Here is a 27,981-nt window from a genome sequence, read left to right on the forward strand (position 1 = left end):
GTTTTCAGCAAATATGCATGAGTAAAATTAAGTCAAATCTTTTTTTCACTCCCTTTTCCTGAACAAAATAAATATTTTAATAGAAGATTTCAGTGCTAATTTGTTTGTGATTCAAATTAATTAAATCAAACATTTTATTAAACATTTCTTGAACATTTGGTATATTGTTCTTGAAGAAAATGATATTGCAATAATTATTATCTTCTTCTTTGATTTCATGACTCCATACATCAGGTTTAATTTGTAAGAGTAAATGTTCACATCTTGTCGCCCTCATTGTACATTAATGTCATGTAATAACACCAATCAGACATGACCTGCTGATGTCATCGGGAACTCAGTCTATATAGCATTGTGTAATGGCTGTGTGTAAAGACAGAAAGGCTGCTTAAAGGATGTTACTGATGCCAGGTGAAAGACAGAATGTGTCTGGTTAATGCCCAAACAGAAGAGTGTTGACATCCACTAATACAAACAGCGCGTGGGGGTCAAGCTCCTGCATGTGTGCTTCATTTAATAACTCGTGTGTGTTTATAACAAAGGTTATGTTTCTGCGTTTGGTCTAGGATCTACACAAAGAAACTATGCAGCATACATGTGGCAACATAGTGTAGAGGAAACTGACTGAGGCTGTAGAAATGTTGACTTTGGTTCAGTCGAAATACGCACACACATACAGAAACGCATACACACATTACACTATTACTACAGCTCACATCCTACATTATACCCATTCACGAAAACACACCTTCCACTGCTGGCTTGCAGGAATCTTTTCTCCTTTTATGGAAAAGAAAATATTTAAAGACTTAAATCTTTTTCCTGTTCCAACCCAACACACACACACATACACACACACACACACACACACACACACACACACACACTTTCCTGTGGTATGAGGTAACATGTTCTGGGTTGCGATTTGAGCAGCTATCAGTACTGTACAGTACATTGATGACCTCAGCATTGTTTTTACTGTAAATTCACCCAAATCTTGCCAAAGCTATTTGCAGTTTGGATCTTTTTTTTCCCTTTTTTTTTAGCAAAGCCCCTTATTTTTTTATTTTTTTTTAAAAGAGCACTTCCCTGCATGAAAGTTGTCTTTAAACAAGAAAGAAGCGTTTTGGTGGTAATAATCACAGACCACTGCTGTGGTCGAGGTGGGGACAATCATTTACTGTTAGCAGGGAGGAGGAGGGCATCAAAGGAGGAGGGAGGAAGAGGGGGGTGTAGGGAAAGAAAAGGGAGGAAGCAAATGGTGGATGAAAGAGTTTGTGCCATCCCTACCCTATGCACCCTGGCCTACTTTTCCCCCCCCTTGCTGACAGACTCGAATGATTCAGCACTTCACTCCATCTCCCTCCCTGCTCCATCTTTTATCCTCACACTCCCAACCTTTCCCTCCTGCTCCTCTGTCCTTCTCCCTCTCGCCTTGTCTTGTTTTGCATTCCCTCGTTCGGCGTCTCCAGCAGCGCCTTCCCTCTTTCCTGAAAATTGAATCTGAACTTGCGTAAGTTGTTCAAATTAATTCTTAAACTCCCGCTGACTAACAGCAGGAAATAAGCAGCTTTCACGGTGATGAATAATCATCACAACCATGTGAAGATCTGACATTTTAAAAAATAGCTTTTTGTTTTTGGACTGATGATTGTCGGTTTTTGGCCCTAAAATGCCGCCACATTAGGGTGTTATGACTCCCTTGAGTGCCACTCAGTCAGCACTTAAAAGGATCATCTGTAAATTGAGGTGGAGGGATGAAAACCACATAGTTTTACATCATAACAGTGACGAGTGAGCCGGGTGTCGTGTCACATCACTCTGCCTTTCATGTGTTCCCTCTCTGCCCTCTAGTTTCTCGCCCTTACAGATATCATCCCTACTTCTGTCATCAACTGTAGATCTGCTCTGCTCTCTCACTTTTTATCTCCTGCTTTTGATGCTCTTTCGTGTCCTTCTGCAGTCCTGAACAGAAACACAGAGGGTCGTGTGTGTGTGTGTGTGTGTGTCTTCAAAGACATTACTACAGTGCGACAACAATAGATGCAACGGACACCATGACACCACGAACCTGAGCTCTGTTTATTGTGTGTGTTGAACCATCACTGACAGGGTGGACAGATGAACGGATGGTTGGTCGTCCTGTAGACCAAGCGTCTGGCAGATTGGCCTAAGTTACCTGTTAATTAGTTAATTAAATGGCAAAAGCAACAGGACGGTTGCGTCCACCAATTGCTGCTATAATTGTGAATTGAATATCTTTCGGGTTTAGACAAAAGCAATTTGAAGACGTCACTTTGGATTCTGAGAAATTGTGATGGGGATCTGTAATTATTTCTTGACATTTCATAGACTAAACAATGAATTAATAAAGAAAGCTGACAGCTTAGTGGATCATTAAAATAATCTGCAGTTGCTGCTCTAATCAAATTCCATATGTTCAGCTAAATATAAAAAATATGGTTGCAACAAACAAACAAACTATGTTGATTAGTGATTAAAGGAGCCTCATAGTAATCAAGCGGGAAGCTTCCGGTCTACAATATGAAGCCAATGCGGAAGTCCCTGAAACCTGCATTCTATTGAAAATCCAGCAGGGGGTGACTCTTCAGGTTGCAAAAAGAAGTCTGGCTCCATTAGAAATAATGGGAAAATGACCCTACTTCTCAGCTGAATAATACCCCAGTAAACAGTTTCTTGATGAGTTTATGGTCTCAGTCGCTAGTTTCAAGTCTTCTTCAATTCAAAATGATGTTCATTTACTAAATTATGATGCCGTTTATTTTAAAATGGACCACAAAGCAGAGTATGTTTCAGGGCTGGATTATCTATGATTGACAGGTCGTTACCATGGCGACCTGTCAATCAGGCTGGAGCTGACTCGTACCCATGGCACTGTGTAAATTTAACAAGCACCATTGAAAAAGCTTATTAGGAGTCGGCTGTTCACTTGCTCTGGTGAGTACATTTAGTTTTAAGACTGTTGACCGCTAGACAAGGTTATCAGCCCTGTTAAACAGTTAACGTGAGTTACAGTTGCACCTAGCTAAGCTAGCTAGCTCCGCACACGGCCGTTACCTCCGCTGTATCGTCACTTCCGGGCACTTCATGGTTGCAAAACCTCGACATGGCGGGTCAGTTTTATAGTCTATAAAACGTCTGAAAGTTAGGAAATTTTTAAATGTCTTGTTTTGGCTAACAAAATCTAAACACATTAAATTTATAATCACATAAGGCAAAGAAAATCAGCAAATCTTTACAGGAAGCTGAAATGAGGAAATGTTTGGCTTTTTTCCTGGAAACCTGACTCTATGATCAAAATAGTTGCAACTAATCTTTCAGCTTTGGTGAAATACAGTTTCCTTGTGTGGAACAGTAGCCAGTAATCCACTCACTTCCCTCCAGTGTTGCTGAGCTGCTGCTGTGGAGAATCACTGCAGCAGACTTTCCCCTGGGAAATATGTTTCACCAAGACTGCACTTGTCATTCTTATCAGTAAGAGGAAGATGCAGAAGTTTGTGTCTTTCCAAATAGTGTGTGCGAGCAACAGGTAGAAGACATACGTATATGCAGAGTCTTTCAATCCTTCCTGAATGCTTCAGCTGTGAGGTTGTGGTTAAAGTTTGCCCGCTCACCAGTTTGCTTCTGGACGGCAGGTTGAAAGACTGAATGAGCCTATTGGACATCTTCATTTGGAGCTGATTCAGACGTCACACACCTCAGCAGGTGTTAAACAAAAAGCCAAGAACTGAAGATAATTAGTTTGATTTTTGCTTTGTGTGTGTGGCTGTGTGACTTTAGAATGGAGCGTGTGTGTTTGTGTGTGCGCGTGCATCTTTCTTTGCGTGTGTGTGTGGGATGCAGATGGGGTTTTAGGAAGGGGGCCAGCACACACAATTGCTCCATTGAGCTGTCTCACACCCCCAAAGTCTCTCTCTCTCTCTCTTTCGCTCACTGGCACACACACACACACACACACACACACACACACACACACACACACACACCCTGGTGAGACTTGTCACAGTTTGCTCAATGCAGTCTGAATTCTCAACCGAGTGAAGTCTAAAGAGCTTCAAGGTCTTGGGATTTTATAAACAGCTCCCCCCTCCCCTCTTTTTGTTGTTCTGTCCTCCCTCCCTCCCTTTTTCTCTCTCCTTCTGTCTTGCATAGATGTTTTATTATAGTGTGACATTATTTTAAAAGTTATACACAGTCTAATGAGCTCCTTTGAAGCTGAGCAGACTTTTTCTACATGCATCAGCAGGGGTGTGCGTGTGTGAGAGAGAGAGTCTGACACACTTCTGACACTTCAGTGATGTTTTGGGTAACGTTCCCCCTCTGTTGTGCCTTATTAAACATCAGAGACAGACCGGACTGGGTGAAAGCCCGGGTAGATTTATTCTCTCTTTCTGTCCTCGCTCTGTGGATCCACCGTTATGCTGTTAGCATGCATTTTGAATTTTTGTTTTTTAACTGTACAAATTTCATTGTACTGAATAAACAGGCTGCCTGCTACAGTTACAAGAACAAGATAATTACTACTGGATGATTGGTGTCAGTGCCATGCATTGATTTTTTTTTTTTTTATGGAGCTTACATTATGTGTAAATGTGCCATTCATCCCACAAAGATCCCCCGCAGATTGGAGAGACAGTTGATTTATTTAAGAGGCTCTTTGTGAAACTTGTAATCACAGTGATTGAAAACCACACGTACATCACCTAAAACAATGGCACCCTAGAAAACCAGTCAATGTTACTGTAATAATTAGTTTCCTTTTGGAGGAATTGGTTGCAAGTAACACAAAATATAAGTCATTAAATGTGATTTCTTCCAGCCTTGACAGAAAGTTATTCAGAGTTCAGGTGTTTAGTTAGATATATCTGGATTCATTCATGGTCTTACATTTTATTATATATTGAGGTGACTTGGAAAGATCAGGTGGCCTGTGAATGTACATTTTCAAACACAAAGTAATCTTAACATCAGCTGAAAGATCACATGGTCCTTTTTAATGCTATAGTTTGGACGTGGATAAACCTCATATTGCCCAAATAATGCATTCTTTTCCCTGCCTTTTCGTCTCTGTTGTTGTTTTCAAATTTCCTGTCTCTGTCTCCCTTTCTTGCTCTCCTACAGGGATGTTCTCACATGTCTGCCAACCAGCTATGTTGAGTGTAATCAGCCATGTGCAAAATGTTCCACTGTAATATTTCCCTTCAGCAGTATTTAGCAAGCACAGTTAGATCAATTATAAAATTCAGAGCTCAAGCGAAGTCTCGAACAGAGTTCCTGAAATGCGGCTTTAACCCCAAAGCACCATGGTGTCTCACTTGAAGTCCTTTATGGGGCCATTTGGTTAAATAAGGTTTTATAGGTGCTGTAGAATGGAAAAATTTATTTCCCTTGAAATAGTTTGAATAAAAAGAGTTCAGTGCATGTAACTGACAATGTGGGCCTCAATCTCCATTGTTTCCTCCTTCATATTTAAATCTTGCGTTATCATGGTAATTAAAATGTGTATGGTAATAATAGCCGTCGGGAATTTTACCATGGTTTACTGTTAAACCGGTAATTGTTTCATCCCTAATCTGTAACCCAACCCAATATATACCTGTGGTGCTGTTTATGTGTTCCAACCGATTAATGTTAGTAATGTTAGAGGTGTAAACACCAATACACCACCGGAGCACCAAGCTTCCAGTCCAGGCAGAATCCGCAATAGGACAGCTAGCTGCACGGCTAACTCAGTAGCTAACTTAATAGCAGCTGCTGTTGGCAGTAGTTAGCTGCTAAAGTAACCATCCATCCATCCATCCATCATCAACCGCTTATCCTGCGCACAGGGTCGCGGGGGCTGGAGCCAATCCCAGCAGACATCGGGCAAAGGCGGAGTACACCCTGGACAGGTTGCTAGTCCATCGCAGGGCCACACATAAACAAACAACCACACCTAAGGACAATTTAGTGTCACCAATTAACCTAGTCCGCATGTCTTTGGACGGTGGAGGGAAGCCGGAGCACCCCGAGAGAACCAACGCAGACACATGCAAACTCCACACAGAAAGGTCGGGGCAGCAAAAGTAACCAGTAACATATAAACTCCATAAATTGGCAAAAGTAGAGGCAGGATAGCCAGAAAACATCAGAGGGAAAACAATATTTTCCCCATCAACTCTGATCCAGATTCAGTAAAACCAGAGAATAAAGTGTTTTTGTACATTACTGAGTGAGGCCTAGTCTCGCATAGCAGACCTTTATTCACCATGGTGCCACTAAGCCCCGCCCCTCTTCTGTGCTCTGGGAAGTTGGCCAGTCAGAAACAAGTGGGCTTTCTGGGAGGGGGGTTAAAAGAGACAGGAGCTACAACAGTGTTCAGACAGAGAATGATGTGCAGTACAATGCTAAGAGAAGGGGATAAATACCCCAACTTTCCATTTTTTTTATCTCTCAGTGCTAAGTATTTGTTATAAAACAAAGTACTTCCTCACAGATCAATTGTCTGATGATGATGACATGTGTAGGCAATGTCGTATGCTTTATGCTCAGGCATGTTGGCAAGAAAATTTTATGTGTTCAGACCATGTTAAGATAAGGCTCTTTAAAGCATATTGCACTCCTCTCTATACTGCCCCATTGTGGGCCCCAAGTTTAAAAAGACAACCATACATAAGCTTCAGGTTGCCTATGATGACTGTATGCGGATATTGCTTAAAAAACCTAGGTGGTGTAGTGTAAGTGACTTGTTTTGTAAGGCAAGAGTCAACAATTTCCAGGCTCTACTGAGAAATCTGATGTACAAATTCTTCTGTCGACTGGATGGCTCTCAGAACAGCATTATTAAGCTGCTGACGAATCCTAGTTATAGTGTTGTACAATATCAGTCACCTCTGTGGAAGCATTGGTATAACTGTCTTTTATAAAAAAAATTGTATGTTAGGAGGTGTTGTGTGTCTATTTTGTATGTTTTTCTAATTGACAAGTCTGACAGTAAAGTTGAACTGAACTGATGACAGCAGTGGACAGTATGAGAAATATAATGTGTTTTTTGAACATTGAAGCATGTAAACATTTTTAGTAGAAAGCCTCATACAAGTATGAACCTGAAAATTAGCATTGTACGTCACCTCTAAGTTTTTGATGTGAGATTTGAGCAAGATTTCTGCGCTGCATTCACTTTAGCATGTTGTGCTGTGATAATTTTTAACTCCGTGATGCTCTCCAGCTCTTTGTGGCTGCCGTAGGTGGCGTGTATAGAGGAGCTTGGGTAATGCAGCATTGACTAAACAACTAAAAGCCTAACAATGAAAATGTTAACTTCATGACTGAGGAAGAAAAAATATTATAGTATTAAGTAGTAGATGGGGGCTGAACAGTGGAGGGGAGAAGTAAGAGAGCAGAAGCAGAGGGAGAATCGGCGACGGCAGAGGAGATGCCACCACATGACAAAGGAGGAGATGGGAGATGAGATGCGTTAAAATTAAATTAAGTTGGAAGGAGGGGGTGTTCGAAGGTGAAAAGTTGAGTCATATGTAATTTGACAGTTTTATTCCAAAGTTTACTGCTGCAGAGGCAAAAAACAGTTATTTCAGCAGGTTCAGCTTTAACACCATATTGCTGGAAAGCTGTGCTGGAAGGCAAAACAAAACGGCCGCAAATGCCCAAACCCTCCGCCTGCATCCTCCCTCCTCCCTTCTCCTCTAACCTCGCTCCCCTCCTGTGTGTAATGACATCCTAGTTATAGCTTTTTTTAAGAGTTGCTCTTAGCTGTTTTCACTCCTTTCATCCTTTCATGTTGAACTACTGCCAGAAGATACTGTGTGTGTGTGTGTGTGGCCCGAGGACACAGTGGTGTGATTAAAGAGGAGGGAAAAAAATGTGACTTGTTCTAGATTCTTTCTTCTCCCCGATAAACAACTTGCAGCGCGAGCCAAAGAGGACAGCATCACCGCAGGGAGCCCAAATCGGGCTTATTAACACGGTCACAGTGTGAACCCGTTCAGTCTCGCAGATGAAGATGTCATATTTTTATACAAAATATATGTCCCCAATTTTGTTTCCCTGATAATATATTGGTGGGTGGGAGCGCTGTACTGGAGGCAGGATGGTTGGTTGCAATCTAATTTTTGTTTTCCAGCATGTTAGTTGTCTTCCAGCGAACACAGTGTTCTTTGTTTCTAGTGATTGGCCTTGTGACACTTACTCATTCACATTTACACAGGCCTGCTCTATAAACCATAAGAACTTCAAAGTTCAGGAGCTGCTGAAATGCCTGGGGCGATTTTGCTTTTTTACTGCTTTTCATGAACTGTGAAGATTAGGCAAATTAGGAGAAGCTGATAGGAAAAGTGAGGTTTACTGAGGTCTTTAATTTTTAAATAATTCTTTCATTTTTGTAAATGTCTCCTATTACTCTTTCATGCTGGCCCTTTAACTGTAGCTGTACTTAGTGTTTAGTATACAAATTACCAAATGCTAGCTAACAGCTAAAGTAAGATGGTGAATATGGTACTCATTATACCTGCTACACATCAGCATTTTACTATTGTCATTGTGAGCATGTTGGCATGCTGATGTCGCAATGCGTAAGCACAGTCTCACAGGGCTGCTAGCATGGCTGTAGACTCTGGGGCTCTAGCTTATATCCTGTGCAAAGAGGTTCATGTGTCATTGCTAGTTTTACTTGTCATTTTCGAAAAGTCACTGACAACTTCACTGATAAACCACAGAACTGTAAGTTAATTTAGGCTTAGTGATCAAAGAAAGTTCCTCTTGTCAATGCTTCAGTCATATTTGCATGCTCCCCCTCTCGTGCTCGCCCACATGAGCGTGCTCTCTCTCTTTCTCTCTCTCTCTCAGCTGCGAGTCTGCATCACACTTTTTTATCAATTGATGGTTTTTATAATGCGCCATTCATCGGCATTACAATAGCAGTGTGCCAGGCGCACCTGGCTTTCAGAGGTAATGTGAGATGACACTCACTGACTGGTTTAATTCATGTAACTGCCAAAACACACTTATGATTAATTAAGAGGCTAAATATAACCCCTTTACGCCTTGCTTTGCTCCCAGATCATGTGCTGTTTTACTAGCAGAACTTGGACATGCCCTTAATGCACTTGCGCCATGCACATTAGACCATGCTCTGTAGATTGTTTAAATAGGGCCGTCAGTCTTACCAGTAACACCAATGTGTAATAAACACATTTAGAGGTTTTGTATGATAAATTCTTCCTGCAGAGAAAATTAATTATGAACATTAATAAGAGTGAACTGTGTCCACATGACTTCATGGTGAAACATTAAATCTAATTTGTTCTTCCTCCTTTATCTTCTTCTGTGGTTATTTATTGGTTAATAAGCCAGCTTTCTTCCTTGTTTCTTGAAGTTTAGCAACAGGGGGAGTTCATTTTCAGTCTGAGTTAAAAGCAGCTTCACCCCAGGTTCTGGGTGAAGTCATTCTTTTGTCATGTTTGATGTTTATCTGACCAGAAAAGCTGGATATACTCAACTTCCTCTCATTTAGAGCCGTGGTAAATCTTAAAACCATGGTTAGGACATTTTGTTTTTAAAAACCCTCTGTGTATCTAGGAAGCCTGCAGTTTGATTCCCTCTGGGACGACCAGTGCTGAATGATATTTCTGTGACGTCGCTTTTCCCTCCTCAGGGAGGTCAAAGGTCAGGCTCAGCCACCGAGCACCATGCCAGGCACTGGTGTGTCTTGCTTAAGGACACTTGAGCAGGACAGATGCTGGCTGTCACGGGGGCTTGAACCTGAGCTGTTCACTTGACAGACATTTTCTCTAATCATTGACAGCGTTCACTGCTGTACGCCGCCCTGTGGGTGAAAGGCTGCATCAGTTGTCATATGCTACATGGAACAACATACTTGTTAGAAAACCAGCAACACTGCTTTCTTGGTTTTGGAGATATTAACACATCAGACACATTAGATATAGCTCTACATTTCTGGACTAAAGTGTGCATTAAAATGGGAGGTGAGGCACATTATGTATCCATTTATTGCTTTTCTGATGTATTTTTAGCCACACAAGCTGCATGGCTGTAGGGGTGTCATCAGTTGGTTGGTTTACCACTTTGTTCAAGATTGAAATGTCTCATCAACTATCAGATTGATTCTCATGAAATTTGATATAGATATTCGTGTCCCTGTCAGGATTAATTGTACTAACTGACTTTTCATCTACCGCCATCATCAAGTCAATATTTCAGTTTGTTCAGCACTTTTGTATATGACCTTAAACTTGCAAAGCTAATAACAGTCTCATAAGCCACAGCTGTACATGAAACTGTGTCTCATGCTAATTTTCATACTAACGTGCTAAACTGAGACATGGTAAGCCATGGTTTGCATGCTGACGTTAGCACTGCTGTGCCTAATAGGGTTGGGCGATGTCTTCAAAATTTAGCGGATTGCGGTCGTCTTATGTGCATGTGTTCACTCACACAGACTTCACTCTGTTAAAAACTTGGTAGCCTATGACGTTACAAGTCGTGGTGGAAATTTTACAAGCAGGGACCAGGTAAAGCAGCAGTGAACACACAAGGTGCAGATATTGGTTTGGGTTGTTTGTTAGGCAGCGTCATTAACAAGCAACAGCAGCTCACCTGCTCCTGTGACAACGGATCGCGGGTGGAAAAATACGCAAAAAAGGAGACATTTTGTGTCTTTTAGGCGACTTTATAAAACGTACTGCTGATGGAGAAAGTGGAGTAGACGGGCGAGGGGGGAGACAGAGAGAGGCGGGGCAAGCCGGTGTTTACCTGAGGTGTAGGTCTCTTGTGTGTCTGAGTGTGGGGAGAATAGAATTCCAAGGAAGGTGCGAAAGCGAAACGTATGTAAAATTTATAATAATACTGTTCATAGTCGTCTATCGGCCCAACCTTAGTGCCTAAGTACAGCCTCACAGAGCAGCTAGCATGGCTGTGGTAGAAACTATTTAATAACTCATTTTTAATTTTGTTTAGCAGGGACCTTTTCATAGTTGAACAGAAGGCCTGTTTTTAAGATCATTTCAGCAGTTTCTGGGCATACAACTGTCAGGAGAGAGCGCAAACGCAAGACGCCGGACAGCTAACACCAAGTTCAGTGATTTTAATCCAACATGAGGCATAAACAAAGCTTACAGGTAGTGGAAACTGGCAAAATCCAAAACAACAGAACGGGTAGCGCAGCAGCATGCAGGACACACATCACATGACAATGACGTGACACAGACTAAAGAAATAAGCAAACATACAGGGACTAACGAGCAGGGCGGGAGCAACACAGGTGACAGAGATGAGACAGACATGCAGGCAGGGAGAGAGAATGACAGAAGCAAGGCAAGATTCAAACACCAGACAATAACAGGATAAACCATGTAAACGGACAAACACTGATCAACTGTAAAACAGGGATCACCACAGGAAAACAGACACTGAACAGACAGACCATGAAACTAAACTGGAACAGATCAGAAATAAGGAAAATACCAAAACACTACTAAACATAAGCAGACAGATCATGACCAGATAAACAATAAATACAGATAGAGGAAGCAAACTAAGACAGCAAGCAAACTATAAAACAAGTCTAAACTAAACAGAACAGTGAACAGGGAGTCTAAACACAAGGCGTCAGCAACAACGCAAACAGGGACTGCGCTAATAACACAGAATGGATGAAGTAGACTAGATAACAGAAAAACACAGACAAATCCCAAAACAAGACACACACAAACAGGACCAGACCAAAATGTAAGTGACAGACTAGGGCTCACGACCGGCACACACAGACAAAGAAGGAAGACTAAAACAAACTAAAGCAGAAATCACAAACTAACACTAGTAGACAGAATAAAACAAGAACGAAGACAGGCAACCGTAAATAAACTAACACTGGGGAGACTGGACACGGAACAACAGACAGACAGGACTGAAACCCAAAATGCAGACTAAATAACAGCTACAGAACAGACTAAAATAACAAACCGTCTGAGAACAAAACTAAACAGAGCAGAAAGGCACACAGTGTGACAACAACAGAGTAACACATTTAATTTAAGCAAGATTTTCAGTGTATCAACAACCTTTAGCAGCACATCGTCCATTAGTGAGTTTCTTTACCTCCTCTCCCTGCTGCTCTTGATGCCTGATGTGCTGTACTGTTGTTTCTTGGAGAGGTTTTGTGATGAATTAGGCTTACAGAGCAAATCAGATGATCGGCACCACTTGTTGTATCAGAAACATGGTTCGTTTTGAGTTTGAGTTTATTGCAGATAAAAGTCCCATGTTAACTTGTGTTTTTTTTCACAAAAGGACTAGATGTGGGGGGTCCATGCCGTTAATACATATGTGTCTGAGTGCTTTTTACTTTTGTGTTTGACTTAATTCATGTGTATGAGCAAAAACCACCTAGGAGAATACTTTGCGTGTGTGTGTTGCCTTGGCTACAATCTGAGTTAATCTATCAGTGGATGTGATCAGATTACTTTGGATTATTCTCTACTCTATTAAAGGCTCGCCCAAGACTAGATCAAACACACACACGCGCGTTCACATTCACAGCTGACAGATAACCATGAGTGTAACCAGTCTGACACACTAATGCATGTGAGCTCACAAACCCCCACATACACAAATATGAGCTGACACATGTTAACACACACACACACACACACACACACGTTTGGTCTGATCTGTTGGGGGCTTAAAGTCCTTAAAGTCCATCCCATTACCAGAGAAGCATGTGTGAGAGCTCTGTTGTGCCCAGTGCTCATCTTCAACTTGGCAAAGAAATGTTTATTAGGACTGGTAATTGCTCCTCAAAATAATTGAGCCAGTGTTCTTTGCCTTTTTTGCTGAAGGGAATTTAAATATATTTTAGACATTGATTGGAGGAGAGGTAAATGGCAGTACTCACTATCATTTCAGTTCATATGATGTCCTGACTTGAAGAGCCAGAATTGTTTTCAATACAATTAGCCATACAACTGCAGATAGACATTTTTGACGTGTGCAACAAGCAGAACATCCGACTGAAATTTGCATATTGAAATTTGTTCTGGTGTGTGTTAGTTGACTTCAGGTGCTTTGACATACAGAATGTACTTGTACATGTCAGATTGTTACCCCATGATCTGTCAAGTGTCATTTTCTCACTGGCCCTTTATAGTTTCCTGTCACTTTGTGTTGCAGCATGACATAGAAAGCTCCAAAATTGTCCTTCTTTTCTTAATGAATATAAAGTCATTATCGCACTTTGTGCAGTAAGGTGCTTGTTACTGGCCTACATAAACCAACAACAAAGCATAGAGATAAACATGCACCGCAGGGATACGGACGCCCGCGAGAGATGTTAGGTGGCTCAAATGAGGAAAAACAAACGAGCCACCACAGGAGAAAAATCCTGAAAGGGCAGATTAAAAAGATAACCAAACAGAAAGAAAGCTGTACCTCACATTTAAAACCACCCTCGCATGCCTTTTATAAAGAATGACAAAAGGCAATATAAGCAGTGTGAAGCATATTAAAATTTAATTCAATGTTATCTTCCCTCAGTGGAGCATTTATGAGATTCTCTTCAGCTCGTCTCTCACTGACCATAAAGCCGCACAGAAACTGGCTTTATACCACGATGACAGAAACAAATCAGATGTCCTCTGAATGAACTGAGAAAACTGCTGTCGAAGTGACCCAGCAGAAGAGGGAAAGATGAAGGGAGAGAGCAAAAGATGAAGGGAGAGATGCCAGGGACAAAGATGCAGACAGGGAAGGAAGAGGGTGAAAATTTATATATCAAAATATTGGAGAAAATATGACCTCAACAATTCCCCAGAGCCTGAAAAGAAGAATCTTCACTTGCTTGATTTGTCTAACCAACAAGCCAAAACCACAACGTATTGAATTGTCAGTTTTATAAAATAGAGAAAAGCAGTAAATTCTCAAATTTGAAAAGCTGGAACTAGTGAATGTTTGGCCTTATTATTCAATTTTCTCTAGTGTCTGTTAAGTAAATATAAAGCTACAGCTAGCTTAGCTTAGCACAGAGACTGGAAGCTGAGAACCAGCTAGCCTGGCTCGGTCCAGAGGTAACAAAATCTGCCTACCAGCACCTTTTTAAAGCTCACTAATTAACATTAAATAGTCTCAGCATGCAGCCTTGACAAACATGGAGTCTTTGGTTTGATTATGGCACTCTGTAAACACCATGATCGAAAAGAGGTAAAAGAAGGTGATTAAGAATGTATGTGATACTGTCAGATGATTATTTTCAACCTTAAATTTACATAAAGGGGGGAAAACTGATTAGCTGTCAGTCAAAACTTCTTTTTTTCTAATATCTCTGTCTGTAGCTGGTGCACTGAGGTGTGTGTTGCTTGTCTTTATGTGTGTGCACGGTTTCAATCAATCAAAGTTTTTATTTAGAGGAGAGGCAGTTACAGGCTGGGGCCATTTTCTCTAAGAGGTTTTCAAAGCCATTCATATGATGTGAGTTATAAAAATAGCTCTCCCAACATCTGCTCTCTACTTACCCTTTTAAATCATGTTGCAGTCAGTGATAAGTCAAATTTATAGCAATCATTTCTTGATAAATCATGCACTACATTGTTCTCATCATCATTGGTGCGATCTGTGATGTCTTACATTACATTTATTCATTTAGCTGACTTACAATTGCTATACATGTCAGAGGTCGCACACCTCTGGAGCAACTAGGGGTTAAGTGTCTTGCTCAGGGACACAATGGTGGATGTCTCACAGTGGGAATCGAACCCAGGTCTCCCATACCAAACGCAAGCATTTTATGTATGCGCCATCACCACCCAATTCCCATAAATCACAGGGGGTGCTTTTCAGGCACTACAGATGCAGCTGGAGCTCTGTACTTTCTATACCATTACATTTCCCTCGTCAACCTTTTTTCATGTTTCCGTTTTCCTGTCACCTTGTTCTCCTTGCCTTTATGTTCTTTAAAGAAAAGTAATATGATGAATTTCTGAAGTTAAAACAAGTAAACATGGAACCTAGAACTGCAGTCGTAAAATAGATATTCGGCATTTACAAGCACAGCAGGAAGAATTACATGCTGATCTGCTCCCAGCACTAGCTCCTCGTGAGTGTGTTGAGGTTGTACAGGCGTATGATGTTGTGGGACTGATTTTATAATTTTCACATAGAATATTAACATTTATTAAAACGGTGTTGTAAATCTGTGCAATCCAGAAAAACCGAAGAGGAAGCACTTTTTTTTCATGGTCTCGCAATACTTTGCAGTAAACTTGCTTTTTCAGCCCAAGTCTGTCATTTACATAGTCTTCATATGAACTGACTGTAAATTACGAAGAGCTGCTCAATCTGTCAAACCTATCAAAAACCTTTTGTTAAAACCAGCTCGTCCTCACCAGAAAAAAGGCCGTAAAGGTTGATTATGCAGCAGCTTATTACGAACCGTATTTACGTTTATTGTTATGGTGGACCTCTGGTGGCTAATGACGGTAGCAAAGGAGCATAAAGAGCGTCAAAGTCCAGGTAAGGACATGAATGGGGGTGGGTGAGCGGGTGTAGTAAACGCCGGACTTTTGTTAAGAGGCCAGGTTTGAGTCCTGTGTGGAAGAAGGTCAAAGTTGACTACTTATTTTGTTAAATAACGTTACATAGATGACTTAAGTTAAGTCACATGACTTAAGTAATGGACTAATTTTAAGATTTTAACCCAAACCAAGATCTTAACCCAACCATGTGATTTTGTTGCCTTAACCGAACCAAACTTCGTCCATTTCACAACGTTAACCACTTGTTTAACATCCGATAGTTTCTGTTGCTGGAGTGTTACTTTCCAACAGTCATATGTTTTTAGCTTAGACATCGATGCTGAAAAAAGAAAAGTGCTCACATTTAAATTGACCTTTGACACAGAGGACTTTTACATGGAAGACATTTTGACGTGTTACAGTAGTAAAAGCACCGGCGTAAACAATTAATTTAACAATGACTGAGTTTCATTTAGCTGCTTCAGTTTCAGTGTTGTTCATGCCATCACACTGTCGTGGCTTACTGGGACACGGTGTTATTGTTAGGGTTAGTTAGTAACATCTGTGCTTTTCCTACATGCAAAGCCTTCAAAAGGTGCTGGCCCTACATGGGCCAGAGCCATCGTTAGCGTTATTAGTCACACCTCGGCTTTGCTGCTGTGACGCACTTAAAAACAGCAGAGAAGTCTGTAGAATGTCATCACTTTCGTTTCAACAGAGTTTTAAAGGCTGGATCATGTATTTAACACAACTTTGGCCTCATTGAAAAGTCGGATGATGAAACCATGAATTTTTTAGGGCTTTCCAGTCATGACTCTGTCCTTCCGTCCGGGCTGCAGGCCTTGTCTATAAAGTGCTGCTGGAAGGGGGGAGGTGTGCGCGTGTGTGCGTGTTTGGCATTTTGGTACAGATCCCCTGGCCATCTTTGATGCCTTTGTGCACTTGCCCAGGTCTACTTTGCACATTTGTCGTTGCACATGAGCACAGGTGCTTTGAGGAGGTCTTTTTCTCATGAGACGCAGTTTCCACAACACTGTTTCTAGGCCGTTTCTGAACAGGGACTGAACTGTGGACCATAAGGAAGCCAGGCTTGTAAAGAGGCAGCTGAAAATTTGCTTGCTCAGTTGAGCCGGAGAACATGACAGATACAGTATGATCAACTTGATGTGATACACACCATAGCTTAGGCTTCATTATGTGTCGTGTTACTGTGGTATTATACTTTGCCAATGCACATGCAAATGTGAGAATACTTGCTGCATGTTTACTGTCGTGAAAAAAAATAACGATTGAAGAAGGAAAGGGGTTCCTCCGGTTTATCTTATAATCATCAGTTGACCGTAAAATGTTAGAAAGACAAAACAGCCCGGCAAAGCAAAAGTCGAAAGCCAATTTGGAGCTTTATTTTCTCCCAAATTGTCCTGTTTTTCCCCAGATTCTGTCAAAATGTATTTCTGCAGCGAGTATCCAGCCAGCTCTGGTTTTCATCCTACACTGAGCGTTACCATCCGATTGTGCCTCAGCTGTCATGAACACTTATAGAAACTGATTTTATGTAGGATTCTTTTTACAGTAGTTGTGGGTGTTAGATGGACTAATCTTATTTCAGTCACTGAAAAATGGGTATCGTTTTTGAACAGATTGACGCAGTGTCCAGAGCAAATGAATGGAAAAGGGCTGGCACAGAGGGAAATGATGGGCGAGAGTCTCAGAAAACAGCAGTTATTTTGCTACCAGAAATGCAAAAGCCTAATAAGCAACGGAAAAATAGTGTGAACATCCTTTTTCTACTCTTTACCACTTCTCTCAGGTGTAGAAACAAACACTTGAATACTGTTTGTGGTGGTCTCTAACGTCACACTGTCATTGGTTGTCCTGAGGTAGTAAGAAAACAGATCAATAAAGTATTTTGGCGGAGGCTGAAGGTGAAATGGAACTGCAGAACAAATAAGACAGTTAGACAATAGTTTTCTAAAGTCAAGGGCAAAGCTCTGGACAGGGAATGAATGGTGCTAATTACTGTGCCTCCCAGCGTATTGATCCAGTGGGCTTTAATGGTAATATAGATGGACACAAGATGGGATGGCTCGGACAGCGCGTGACTATGACTGTTCCTTTATGCACAGTTTAAAAACACTTATTAATGATTTGAATAGGATGAAGCACATCAGACTCTGATAATTGATAATAATCTAAGAATTTGAAGTGTTTAAAAAGGTGTTTTCTGTGTTGGGTACTTTGTGATAAAATGGAGGAGCAGGTTATAAGCTGCACTAATCACGTGTGATTTAAGCCTAGAGTGATTATAAGTTCACACATTGTCTTTCCTCTCACATTTATCCGGCACTGTAAAACCGGTAAAGCTGGTTTAACTTAAAAACGCAAGCTCCCACGCTGTCTTTATAAGTGTGAGTTAACTAAACTGAGTTAAGGTCAGTAAGTCTAAGATATCAAATCAACAACCGTAGAGTTACTGTGACATTTACATTGAAAACTATTGTGGTTAATATTATTTGTATTATTACGAAAAGAAACAACCAGGACTTATCTTCAAGGACATAGCGGGTTTGTTTTCTTCAAACTGTGGAAAAAGAAGAGTTCAAGTCACATGAAACTTGTACATTAAGTTAATGACAAAATATGAGTTGATGCCTCTAAATTCCTGCATGATGTTTTACAGTGTGACAGTCTACTGTTTTACAGCCAAAATGCTCCAATTAATATCATTAAAAAATAACTGATTCCTTTGTCTTGGATGAGACGTCTCTCAGCTGCTCTCATTTTTACTTGTTTTCAGATATGTATCCAAGCTTGTGTGTTTGTGTGTGTGATGTGATGTGTCTTTGTTTTGTTTCAGGATGATTGGGTCTCCAGTGACTCGTCCAGTAGGAACAAAGGTCACGGCTCTGACGACAAGACTCACAGCCTGGAGACTCTACCACCAGGTTAGAAACTGCACTACCCATCATGCACTACAACCACACTGTGACACTGGAACTAAAGTGCTTTGTGTGGACATAGTCATCGTGACACCACCCGTTGGTTTGTGGATTGCTGTTTTGAAGCCTTGAGTTTGGCCGAAAGGGCGCCGCCATGTAGAGTTTTTGCAACCAGGAAGTGCCTGGAAGTGACCATATTCGGACGAGACGGTGGTTTGTGGAGCTAGTTAGCTTGCTTAGCTAGGTGCTTCTGTAATTCACCTTAACTGTCATTTTAACAGGGCTGACAATTTTAGGGCTGACAACGAACAACAGGCTTAAAACTAAATGTACTCACCAGAGAAAGGGAACAGCCAACTCCTAATAAGTTTTTTTTTTTTCAAGGCGCTAAAGTGCCGTGGGTACGAGTCATTCTAGCCTGATTGACAGGTCGCCATGGTAACGACTTGTCAATCACAGATGATCCCGCCCTGAAGCATACTCTGCTTTATGTTTTTTTTCCCTCTAAATTGGACCATAATTTACTAAATGAACATCGTGTTGTATTGAAGAAGGCTTGAAACTAGCGATTGAGACAATAAACTCACTAGGAAAATGTTTACTGAGGTAATAAATCAGCTGAGAAGTAGGGTCATTTTGCCATTATTTCTAATGGAGCTGGACTTCTTATTGCAACCAGAGGAGTTGCCCCCTGCTGGCTGTTCAATAGAATGCAGATTTAAGGGACTTTGATTCACGTCTCAGACTGGAAGCTACCTGCTCGGTCTCAGCGACAAAAAAACTAAGCTATTAGATATATCTTCACTCATATTCAAAGCCAGGATATTTGAGTGGAAAGCGTTCAGTATTTCATTGTGGTTGTGATTGTACTGCAAGACAGGACAAATACATCCCAGCTGTAAAGCATGTGCACGGCAGACACTGTGCACCACAGTCATGTATACAGAAAGTATTTAACATCATGTTCCCACAACCAAAATCATTTCCTTTTTGGCATGTGGTAACACAGTGGCATAGTTTTATTACCACTTGAACATGAACATCCTCGGCCTTCCTAACCTTACCATGTTTAAATAACCACAGAAAAAGAGAAGACAATTCAATACAGCCGGCATGTGATACAGACTTCAAATGTTGGAGCTGCAAATTTATCCAGAATAATTCAAGGATCCATTTTAATCTCGCCACAAAACCCAGCTATGCATCTCCACCCAGACTCAAACAATGGTTCAGACTCCAACAGTGTAGAGCGGAATAAGTCACAGCAGAGTATCTGAGCAGCGATTTTTTTATTCAGCTCTCATCCGCAGCCTGACTCAAAGCAGCCGCCCCTCCTTCACAAGCCCGTGACCTGCGAAAGCTGAAACACACACTCTCTTATCTGATCCAGCAGTGGAAATGGAATCCAATTTGAATGTTGAAGTGGGGGCATTTCAACTTCAGGGTGACTTTACACAATTACAACGATGGCGGCGTATCACAACGCACATACATGCACACAGACACACGAGAAGAGGAGGAGGAAGAAGAAGAGGAAAAGTGGTGAAAGAAGAGGAAACAGGAGATGGAGAGGAGGAGACAGTGAGAGTAAAGGATACTAAAAGATGGATAATGGAGAGTGAATGAGTAAGAACTTAGGTTGTTCAGAAGTGTATTTCTAATTTGAATAGGCACATGAATAAACATGTCTCTGGTGACCTGCTCAAAACAATAAAAACATTTAAAAAAAACCCTCTGAAAATGCAGAGCCATGCTTCATTGTTAAACATTTAAAATATGTTTATTTTTTAATTTGAGAAACTGTTTTTGTCTGAGTGACTTATTTTCACCTGAATTGTGAATGATGTTAACATCATAATAAACATCCTAAACAATCCCCAAAAGTTCTAAACCTTAGAAATACTATTTATTTAACAATAGTTTAAAAAAAACTAAGAAAAAGTACCTCTGACTTAGTGCACCGGCCCCTTAATGCACAAGATGACTTCTTCAGATTGCTTGTGTTTTTCAACCAACAGTCCAAACCCAAAAATATTTTACTTTACCATGAAACAAAACATTTGAGAAACCACGACCAGAGCATGGAAGATTAAAAGATAAATCAGTCGTCAAAATACTTGCTGATGAATTTTCTGTCAGTGAACTATTAGATCGACTAATAACTTTTTGTTAATTTGTCTGTATTGTAGTTAAATGTAAATACATCCACTTTAAAGAGTAACTGCGCCCCCTGAAAATGTTTTTGCTGTTTAACGTCTCACTTTGCTGTAGTGACGCAGAAGTGTCCTCCAGGACCCCGTGACATCACTGTGGTTACAGGTGCAATAAAACACACTTGTCACCACATCCATCGCTGGTGCTGGATGCTGCTTTTCAGCCTAGTGTTATGCTACTACTAAGATATGTGTGTGTGTGTGTGTACTGAGCGTGGGTGTTCTCTGAGCTGGTAGGCGGAGGGTTCATGGTTCAGTACAGATCGAGGGAACGGTTCTGAATGCGATTCCTGCCTGCCACTTACCATCAGTTTCCAGAAAATGTTCCAACAAACAAAGACAAGCAGCTGTGGATGGAAACGGATCTGTGACGAGAGGCCGACGGAGAGTTAAACTTGTTCACCTGTACAGACTCAATTGAATGAGTATTCCCAGTGAGAAAGGGGACAGATAATCTCATTTGAGTTCAGCACACAAAGAAAACAGGACGGTTGAAGAGAGAGACTGTAGGGTAAAGATTTTCAGGCTGGGCTAAAGACTGGCAAGAAGTTGAAACGTTTAATTTCACTACATTAATTACTTGCTGCCACTAAACAGATATCAGCAAGGACATCACACACTCTGACACATGCAGTGTCTCAGAGGCACCGTTATACAGTTTCAGGCAGATCATTGCGAGCTTTAGCTAATTAGCATGCCAGACACTTTCACATGCTGTCAGTTACACACACACACACACACACGCCAGCTCTTTTCCTCTTCGTCAGGCTCCACTTCTCTCTCAGTCTGTCTGTCTGTCTGTCTGTCTGTCTCTGTCTGTCTGTCTGTGCCTGTGCCTGTCATGCACACACTCATCCATACTGAGAGATAGTGTAATCTCACACTGCCATATGCTTAACACTAGTCATTAGCATAGCAGCTGCACCCGGCTAATTAGTTGCATTAATATTCGTGTGTGTCTGTGTCTCAGTAGTCTGTGATAAACTGTAAAATTAAACATGACAACTTTCTCTGTTGAGTGCGCAGTGATCTCGGTAATCTGGTCAGACAGACACAACGTGCTCCGAGTGTGTTAGGTTTGATAATGTTTGATTTGTTTTCCAAATTTATATTTTAGGCTGCAGTAAATTACTGAATTCAGTAGGGTTGTTTTTTCTTACTTGGTGCAGTGCATAATAAATATTTGTGTTTTTTTTCCAGCGTTGCCAAAGCAGTCTAGCCTTGTCTTCTAAATGCTGTTCTGCATAGCTTTCGCATATAAGCAGCATAAATCTCATGTCAGCTTTCCTCAGTGCCATGTTGCCGCCTTGTCAGGCAGCTTGAAGCGGCGAGGTTTCCTCACTGTCAGTCGTGAAGGATTCTTGCATCAGCCAGGCTGCTGCCTACATTTCATATTCTCACTGATGTATAATCCCATTCATTCCCGAGACACATTTTCAGCCTTTGTGAAGGTTTAAAATTCATCTTTGGTGGCAGCTTTTATTTTTGGGCATGCTGTGTTTATTTAACATGTACTTCACCAGAGAGTCGCTTTGAGAATATGTTTTTTTATTAAAACCCTAACGTGCGATTTGTTCAGTGGTGGTTTAGTGTTTATCTGAAAGTTGAAACATAAAGAACAAATGGAAAATAATGTTTTTTCCCACCCTGTTTGCTTTTCATCCACAGCATGATTTTCACAAATGTAACAATCCAGGCTAAATAGATGGGTAAATCGGTCCTGTTAACATAGTACAGCAGTGTGTATTTGTTCACCCAACACCCTGTTTGCTTTCACAAAATACCATGTAGTAATAATAAAGTCTGGATTAATTTTAAATTTAGAAATATCTGATTTTTATCCACCTGCCATCTCAAGACATGCTGACTTCTGTGGACGTGTATTGGCTGTGTGTGACATGTTTGTTTTTGTGTGTGTCCAGGTAAGGTGCGCTGGCAGGATTTTGACCAGGATCTGTATGTTGGAGCCACGGTGGTCCGACCTGGTCAGGATCCGTACGCCAGGAACAAGTTCAACCAGGTGGAGAGTGACAAACTCCGGATGGACAGAGCCGTGCCTGACACGAGACACGACCAGTATGTATTTCTACTATTGCACAAAACGTCTAGGTCGACAGCTGATTCTGTTCCTTGTTGTTGCTTGTGTAATGGCAGTGATAGTCTGGGTACATGCCTTCCTTTGCTGCCAGTCTATTTGACTAATTGGTGCTAGACTGGATAAGATCTCCTGGAAACTCCCTCTATTCTGGTCTATCAGATGAAAACCAGGAAGTGGCCGCAGAGCAGACACCCACTGCTCACACACTCACTGCTCACACACTGCTCCATTCATAACAAACCTCTTCTAATGGCTGCTGATTGTTCTGCTTGTTAAATTGATGAGGAGACAAAATAAACCGTGGCACAATATCTGTTGGATCCCTTTTTATTAGAAGAATAATATGTTTAGGTTGATTCTTATGTCTGCCAAATTTTCTTGTTGCCTCCCTAATTATCATGCAGGATACTGGTCATACTTAAAAATAAACTACCCATTTTAATCCATGATGCTATCTCATTGAAGTAAAGTCTATTCTGGGCAAATGTTTTGACATTAAGACCTGCAACTAACTAAACTTCCCGTGGTAACCTATTGACTGGTTTCAAATGAGAGATTGTGGTGTGGCATGTTAAGCCAACCAGGATGCTCCCACACCCTGAACCTGTTCTCAGATAACAGAGATGAATACATTTTCAATAAACTAAGAGCACATCCTCATTGTATTGGACTGTTCTGGCTGAAGGGAGACACAAACATTATGGAGTGTTTATCTCAAGAATGTTTTTTAGGGAATTTAAAGTAATTATTTTCGTTTATGTTTTAACACAGTACCTTATTTATTTTTTGTGTGTAAATAAATGCAAATGACTTGTGTGTTTCAACAGGAGGATTATGAGCAGTTTCGCTCCTGTTCCTGTTTTCTAGTACATATTGTTACCATTTTTGAAGTGATGCTGAACTTTCTTTTATAGTCAGTGGGCCTCATGCAAGAACCACTCGCACAACCAGATTTGTTCTTAAGTGGCACATACGAGCGTTTTAAGAGAATTCCCTGATTATCTCGTACTCTTTACAGGTGGCCCAGACCTGTCAAATGAGCCTTTTCTTTCTTTACAGGGCCCAGAGACTGAATTTGGAGTTTAAATATGATACCAAAATTAGCTGAAAATAAAGCAAATTTTATATTCTTTACTCTTTCAAAAGGCAGAGCAGAACAGGCGGCCTTAAATAGCAGTGATGAATGTTGTGAGGTCACATTATGCCATGTGACAAAATCTCTCAAACGTGTCTTTCCAGTTTAGCGAGTTGGTGAATGTTACCTGGAGCACTTGTATGAGTATATAACTTGACAGATAAAAATAGATTTAGAATAGCAATAAAAAAATGTTCTTAACATGAGGCCCAATGATTTGTATGTTAAAATCACCTGTTTAAAACACTTACATCAGCACATCATTGCATTCAGTGAGCAGCTCTGCAGATGCACACTGAATGGTTCAAAGACTATTTTTATAAAGGCAGTGCTCTGGCTTTACAGATATATTGACCTAACTTAGACAGCTAGAGCCATTACCCTACTAAAAGAGCAGGGATGCGTTTCCTATTGATCTGCCAGCAATGTGTCATTTGCACAGCATGCAGCATCACTGATTGTGAAGGTTGTCCAGAAAAAATCAAGCCCAGTCTGGGTTGTTTTTTTTAGGCCCAGACTCATTCATCAGTGCTTTCAACAAAAGATCAAAGGAACAGAGTACAAATACACTCAAGTTATTTTTGCCAGTACAAGAAATGTACAGGAAGTCAGTCAATTTAAGATTGAGGCATATTGAGTGTTTCCAGTGTTTAAAGCCAAATGCTGCACTGACTGACGTGGTATAGGGACTAAAGGACATCATGAACAGACAATTCAATGATTGTGTACTGCACATTCAATATGTAATGTACTTTTTAAACAGTCTTTACTACGCGTCTGGTATAAGTTAAAACATCTAAGGCTAACTTGCAAAAATATCTCAGTTGGCAATAAGTCCTTTAAATTATAGGTGATAGTGAATATAGTATGTGTAAGTATACATAATGTATAGTATATACACAAACATCTGTTCATGTGTGTGTATATATAGAGAGTGTACAGGGTATTGCAACAGGATTTAACAGATGGTTGTAGTGTTGTAGAGGTTGTCCCACAGTGGTAACGCCGCATTTTCTCCTCTTCATCCTCTCCTTGGCTCCTTATCTCATGTAGTGTCCCATAACCCATGTTCCTCACTTTTAAGTCGGGGTTAGGATTTGTCTCTGTTGGACACACATACACCATCTCGTGGGATTTTTGCTTGGCGGTCTGCAAAACCCACTTTCAATCCGAGCTTCTGCAGAGAATTACTGCATGTGTGTTTGTGTGTTTTACTATATTCGTGGGGTCCAAAAACTAGGATTCCACTATACTTGTGGGGTCAGACAGCTTTGTGGGGACCAAAATGCTGGCCCCTACAAGGACTTTTGAGGGTTAAGTTTTGGTTTTAGGGTTTACGTTAAATTTAGGTAAGTTTAAGGTTAGGCATGTAGTTGTGATGGTTAAGGTTAGGGTAAGGGGTTAGGTAATGCATTATGTCAGTGACGTGTCCCCACAAAGATAGTGACACAAGGCTGCGTGTGTATGTACTGAATCCTATTTATTGTGTTCATGTATTGAGAATCTGTTCAGGGAGCAGATCCAGCTTGCAGCTTTGCTCACACATTCAGCCATGCTGCTTATGTGCGTAGGAGTGTTTGTGCATTAGTACACATGTAGGCATTTCTGCTTTTGTTGCTTTGTATTTTTTCTGTCTTTTTATTTCTAATTTGTGTGCAATCTTGTGTGCAGTTGCAAACATAAACAATGGAAATCAGACCTGCCAGCATCCAGCGTCATCATCACCTTCCACAATGAAGCTCGCTCGGCTCTGCTGAGGACTGTGGTCAGGTAAGTGAATGGTGTGTGTGCTGCCCACTTAAAAAAAACTTTCTATTTTGATTTGTAGGCTGAAATTCTCTCCTTTGAATACTTCTTATCATTCTTTCTGTTTAGTGTCCTGAAGAAAAGTCCCTCTCACTTGGTCAAAGAGATCATTCTCGTTGACGACTACAGTGATAACCGTGAGTAAATGCATGCAAACAAACCTAATAAGACCAGTGTGTAAATGCATGTGTAATGTGTGTATCATCTGTGCGGCTTCTGCTCTGTGTGTGTTTCAGCGGAGGACGGAGCACTGCTGGGGAAGATTGAAAAAGTGCGTGTGTTGAGAAACGACCGCAGAGAAGGTTATTACAAGAAAGTTTTATATCATTTTTAACCCCCGCCACCCCCCCCCCCCCCCCCCATTGCTGTTTCCTGAAAGCAATTATTTATCCCATTACTTATGTTTTTTGGGGGTGAAATCATTCTGTTCGTTAGCAAAAATGCATTTTTGTGAATGATCTTTCCCCCAGGACTGATGCGTTCGAGGGTACGGGGTGCAGACGCCGCAACGGCTCCAGTCCTCACCTTCTTGGACTCTCACTGTGAATGTAATGACCACTGGCTAGAGCCGCTACTGGAGAGAGTGGCTGAGGTACGCACCCACATGAACACACCTTTATACATTAATACAGTCTTTTATTAATGTTATTAACTATGCACACACCCTAATAAAAAACATAAAAGAAAGTAAAAGACCAACTAGAAAAATGATGAAAGAAGTATTTTATGTGGTAATGTTAAAAGATATTTTGTGTGGCTTTAAGGTTAAAGAGCTACGGCAAAGGATAAAGCCTTGGCTTAATTTTGTCCCTTACCCCATGCCACAGTAAGGTACTATAAGTCTAAACCGTAGACTATATATAAATCTTTAAAAACAGTGTGTGGTCTAAATCTCTTGACCAAACAGTCAACACACACCTTGTAAAGCATTCCTTCTCTAAAAACATCTTGAAATCAAAAGGTTGTCAGACTTCTTATAAAAGATATAATGTAGCAGTCCTCAACTGTTTATATTTTTTTATATAAATCATCAATATAGTTCTCTTAACTCATTGCAACCAATATAGTTTTACTTTTTTGGTGTACTCTCTCTAATAGCAGGGTGTGTGCGTGTGTGTTAAAGGGTAACTATGGTATTTTGCATCCTGTATCCTATTTTTGTGTCCATGTGACTAATTAGGACAAAACGTTTTGAAATTGTTCCAGTATTGAGCGAGGGCGCTGCAGTCGGCAGCAGCGAAACAGGGCTGCAGCGTAATTGGCCCCGTCGAAGTATGTCCACTAAAATGCTTGTTTTTGCCACTGACAGACTCACATTGTTATAAGTGTCTGACAACAGTACGAAAAGGATCTCTACAGAGACAGACTTTTTTTTTTCAAGAGTGAGATCCTTTTCGTTTAACCAGAAACATTGGCTGTATCTGCACTGTATAACAGCAATTTTACCTCTCTGGTCTACCGCTGCCTTAATCGTTTAGTTTGTTTATGTTATTGTGTGACTGTTTTTGTTTGTTTGATGTATAGTCTCACTTTATGTTTTAAAGGATTAAAAACACCAAAGTTCGCTCGCTCAATACTGAACTAATTTCAGAAAATGTTGTCAAAGACCCACAGACATGGGAAAATAGAGTCCCGGTTGAAAAATACTTTATTTACCCTTTAATTACACCTTAACTCTGTAACACTGTAACTGTACTTTAAATGGATTTAAATACCAACTACAAAATCGCCCAGAAAATCAAATGACACAGTGGAAATGTTTCAGGCTGGAACACTCCCTACGAGTCTATCTCAGTGTTTTAAAAATGTTCATCGCAGTGCTCAAAGTCACCTCACATCAGTGGTAATGTTATTCATATCTGTAGGGGAATTTGTTTTTCCATTCTTGTCTTTCACATCGAGGGGAAGATGTCAGTGTTGGCAACAAAGCAGCAGCCCTGGAGCTGATAGTCATTCAGTGTCATCTTAACAATCATGTGAAAAACAAGGAGGTCATTACATGGCTTCAGTGATACAGAGATGTTTGAAATCTTTCAGTTTAAAAGCACATTTTCACAGATGCAGAAATTAACATTTAGTTAAAAAAATCCTTCTAATATCAAAACGTAAGCCAGTAATTCAGTAAATCTCTGGGACAATGACAGGCAGGTTTTATTCCCAGTGTCAGAATAGTTGTATAGAAACAGTTTTCTATCCAAGACACCAGATTAAATTTATTTAAAAAGACTGACCTCTCACATGTTTATGAGCT

At 40.7% G+C, this 27,981-nt stretch overlaps 1 protein-coding gene across 2 annotated transcripts in view; it reads left to right on the forward strand.

Moving 5' to 3' along the window:
- Window positions 1–27,981, forward strand: part of galnt2 (UDP-N-acetyl-alpha-D-galactosamine:polypeptide N-acetylgalactosaminyltransferase 2) — a 57,512-nt gene that overhangs the window by 13,999 nt on the left and 15,532 nt on the right. For both annotated transcript variants that reach the window (XM_038701031.1, XM_038701033.1), the window contains exons 2-7: window positions 18,397–18,484; window positions 22,614–22,767; window positions 25,596–25,694; window positions 25,800–25,867; window positions 25,967–26,032; window positions 26,201–26,322. In XM_038701031.1, coding sequence (XP_038556959.1) covers window positions 18,397–18,484; window positions 22,614–22,767; window positions 25,596–25,694; window positions 25,800–25,867; window positions 25,967–26,032; window positions 26,201–26,322 — 597 coding nt within the window. The remainder of the gene's footprint in view (window positions 1–18,396; window positions 18,485–22,613; window positions 22,768–25,595; window positions 25,695–25,799; window positions 25,868–25,966; window positions 26,033–26,200; window positions 26,323–27,981) is intronic.

Source organism: Micropterus salmoides, unplaced genomic scaffold (assembly GCF_014851395.1).
Source record: "Micropterus salmoides isolate LMB-PRFRI ecotype aquatic unplaced genomic scaffold, ASM1485139v1 Ms_hic_scaffold_6, whole genome shotgun sequence".
Taxonomy (NCBI): Eukaryota; Metazoa; Chordata; class Actinopteri; order Centrarchiformes; family Centrarchidae; genus Micropterus; species Micropterus salmoides.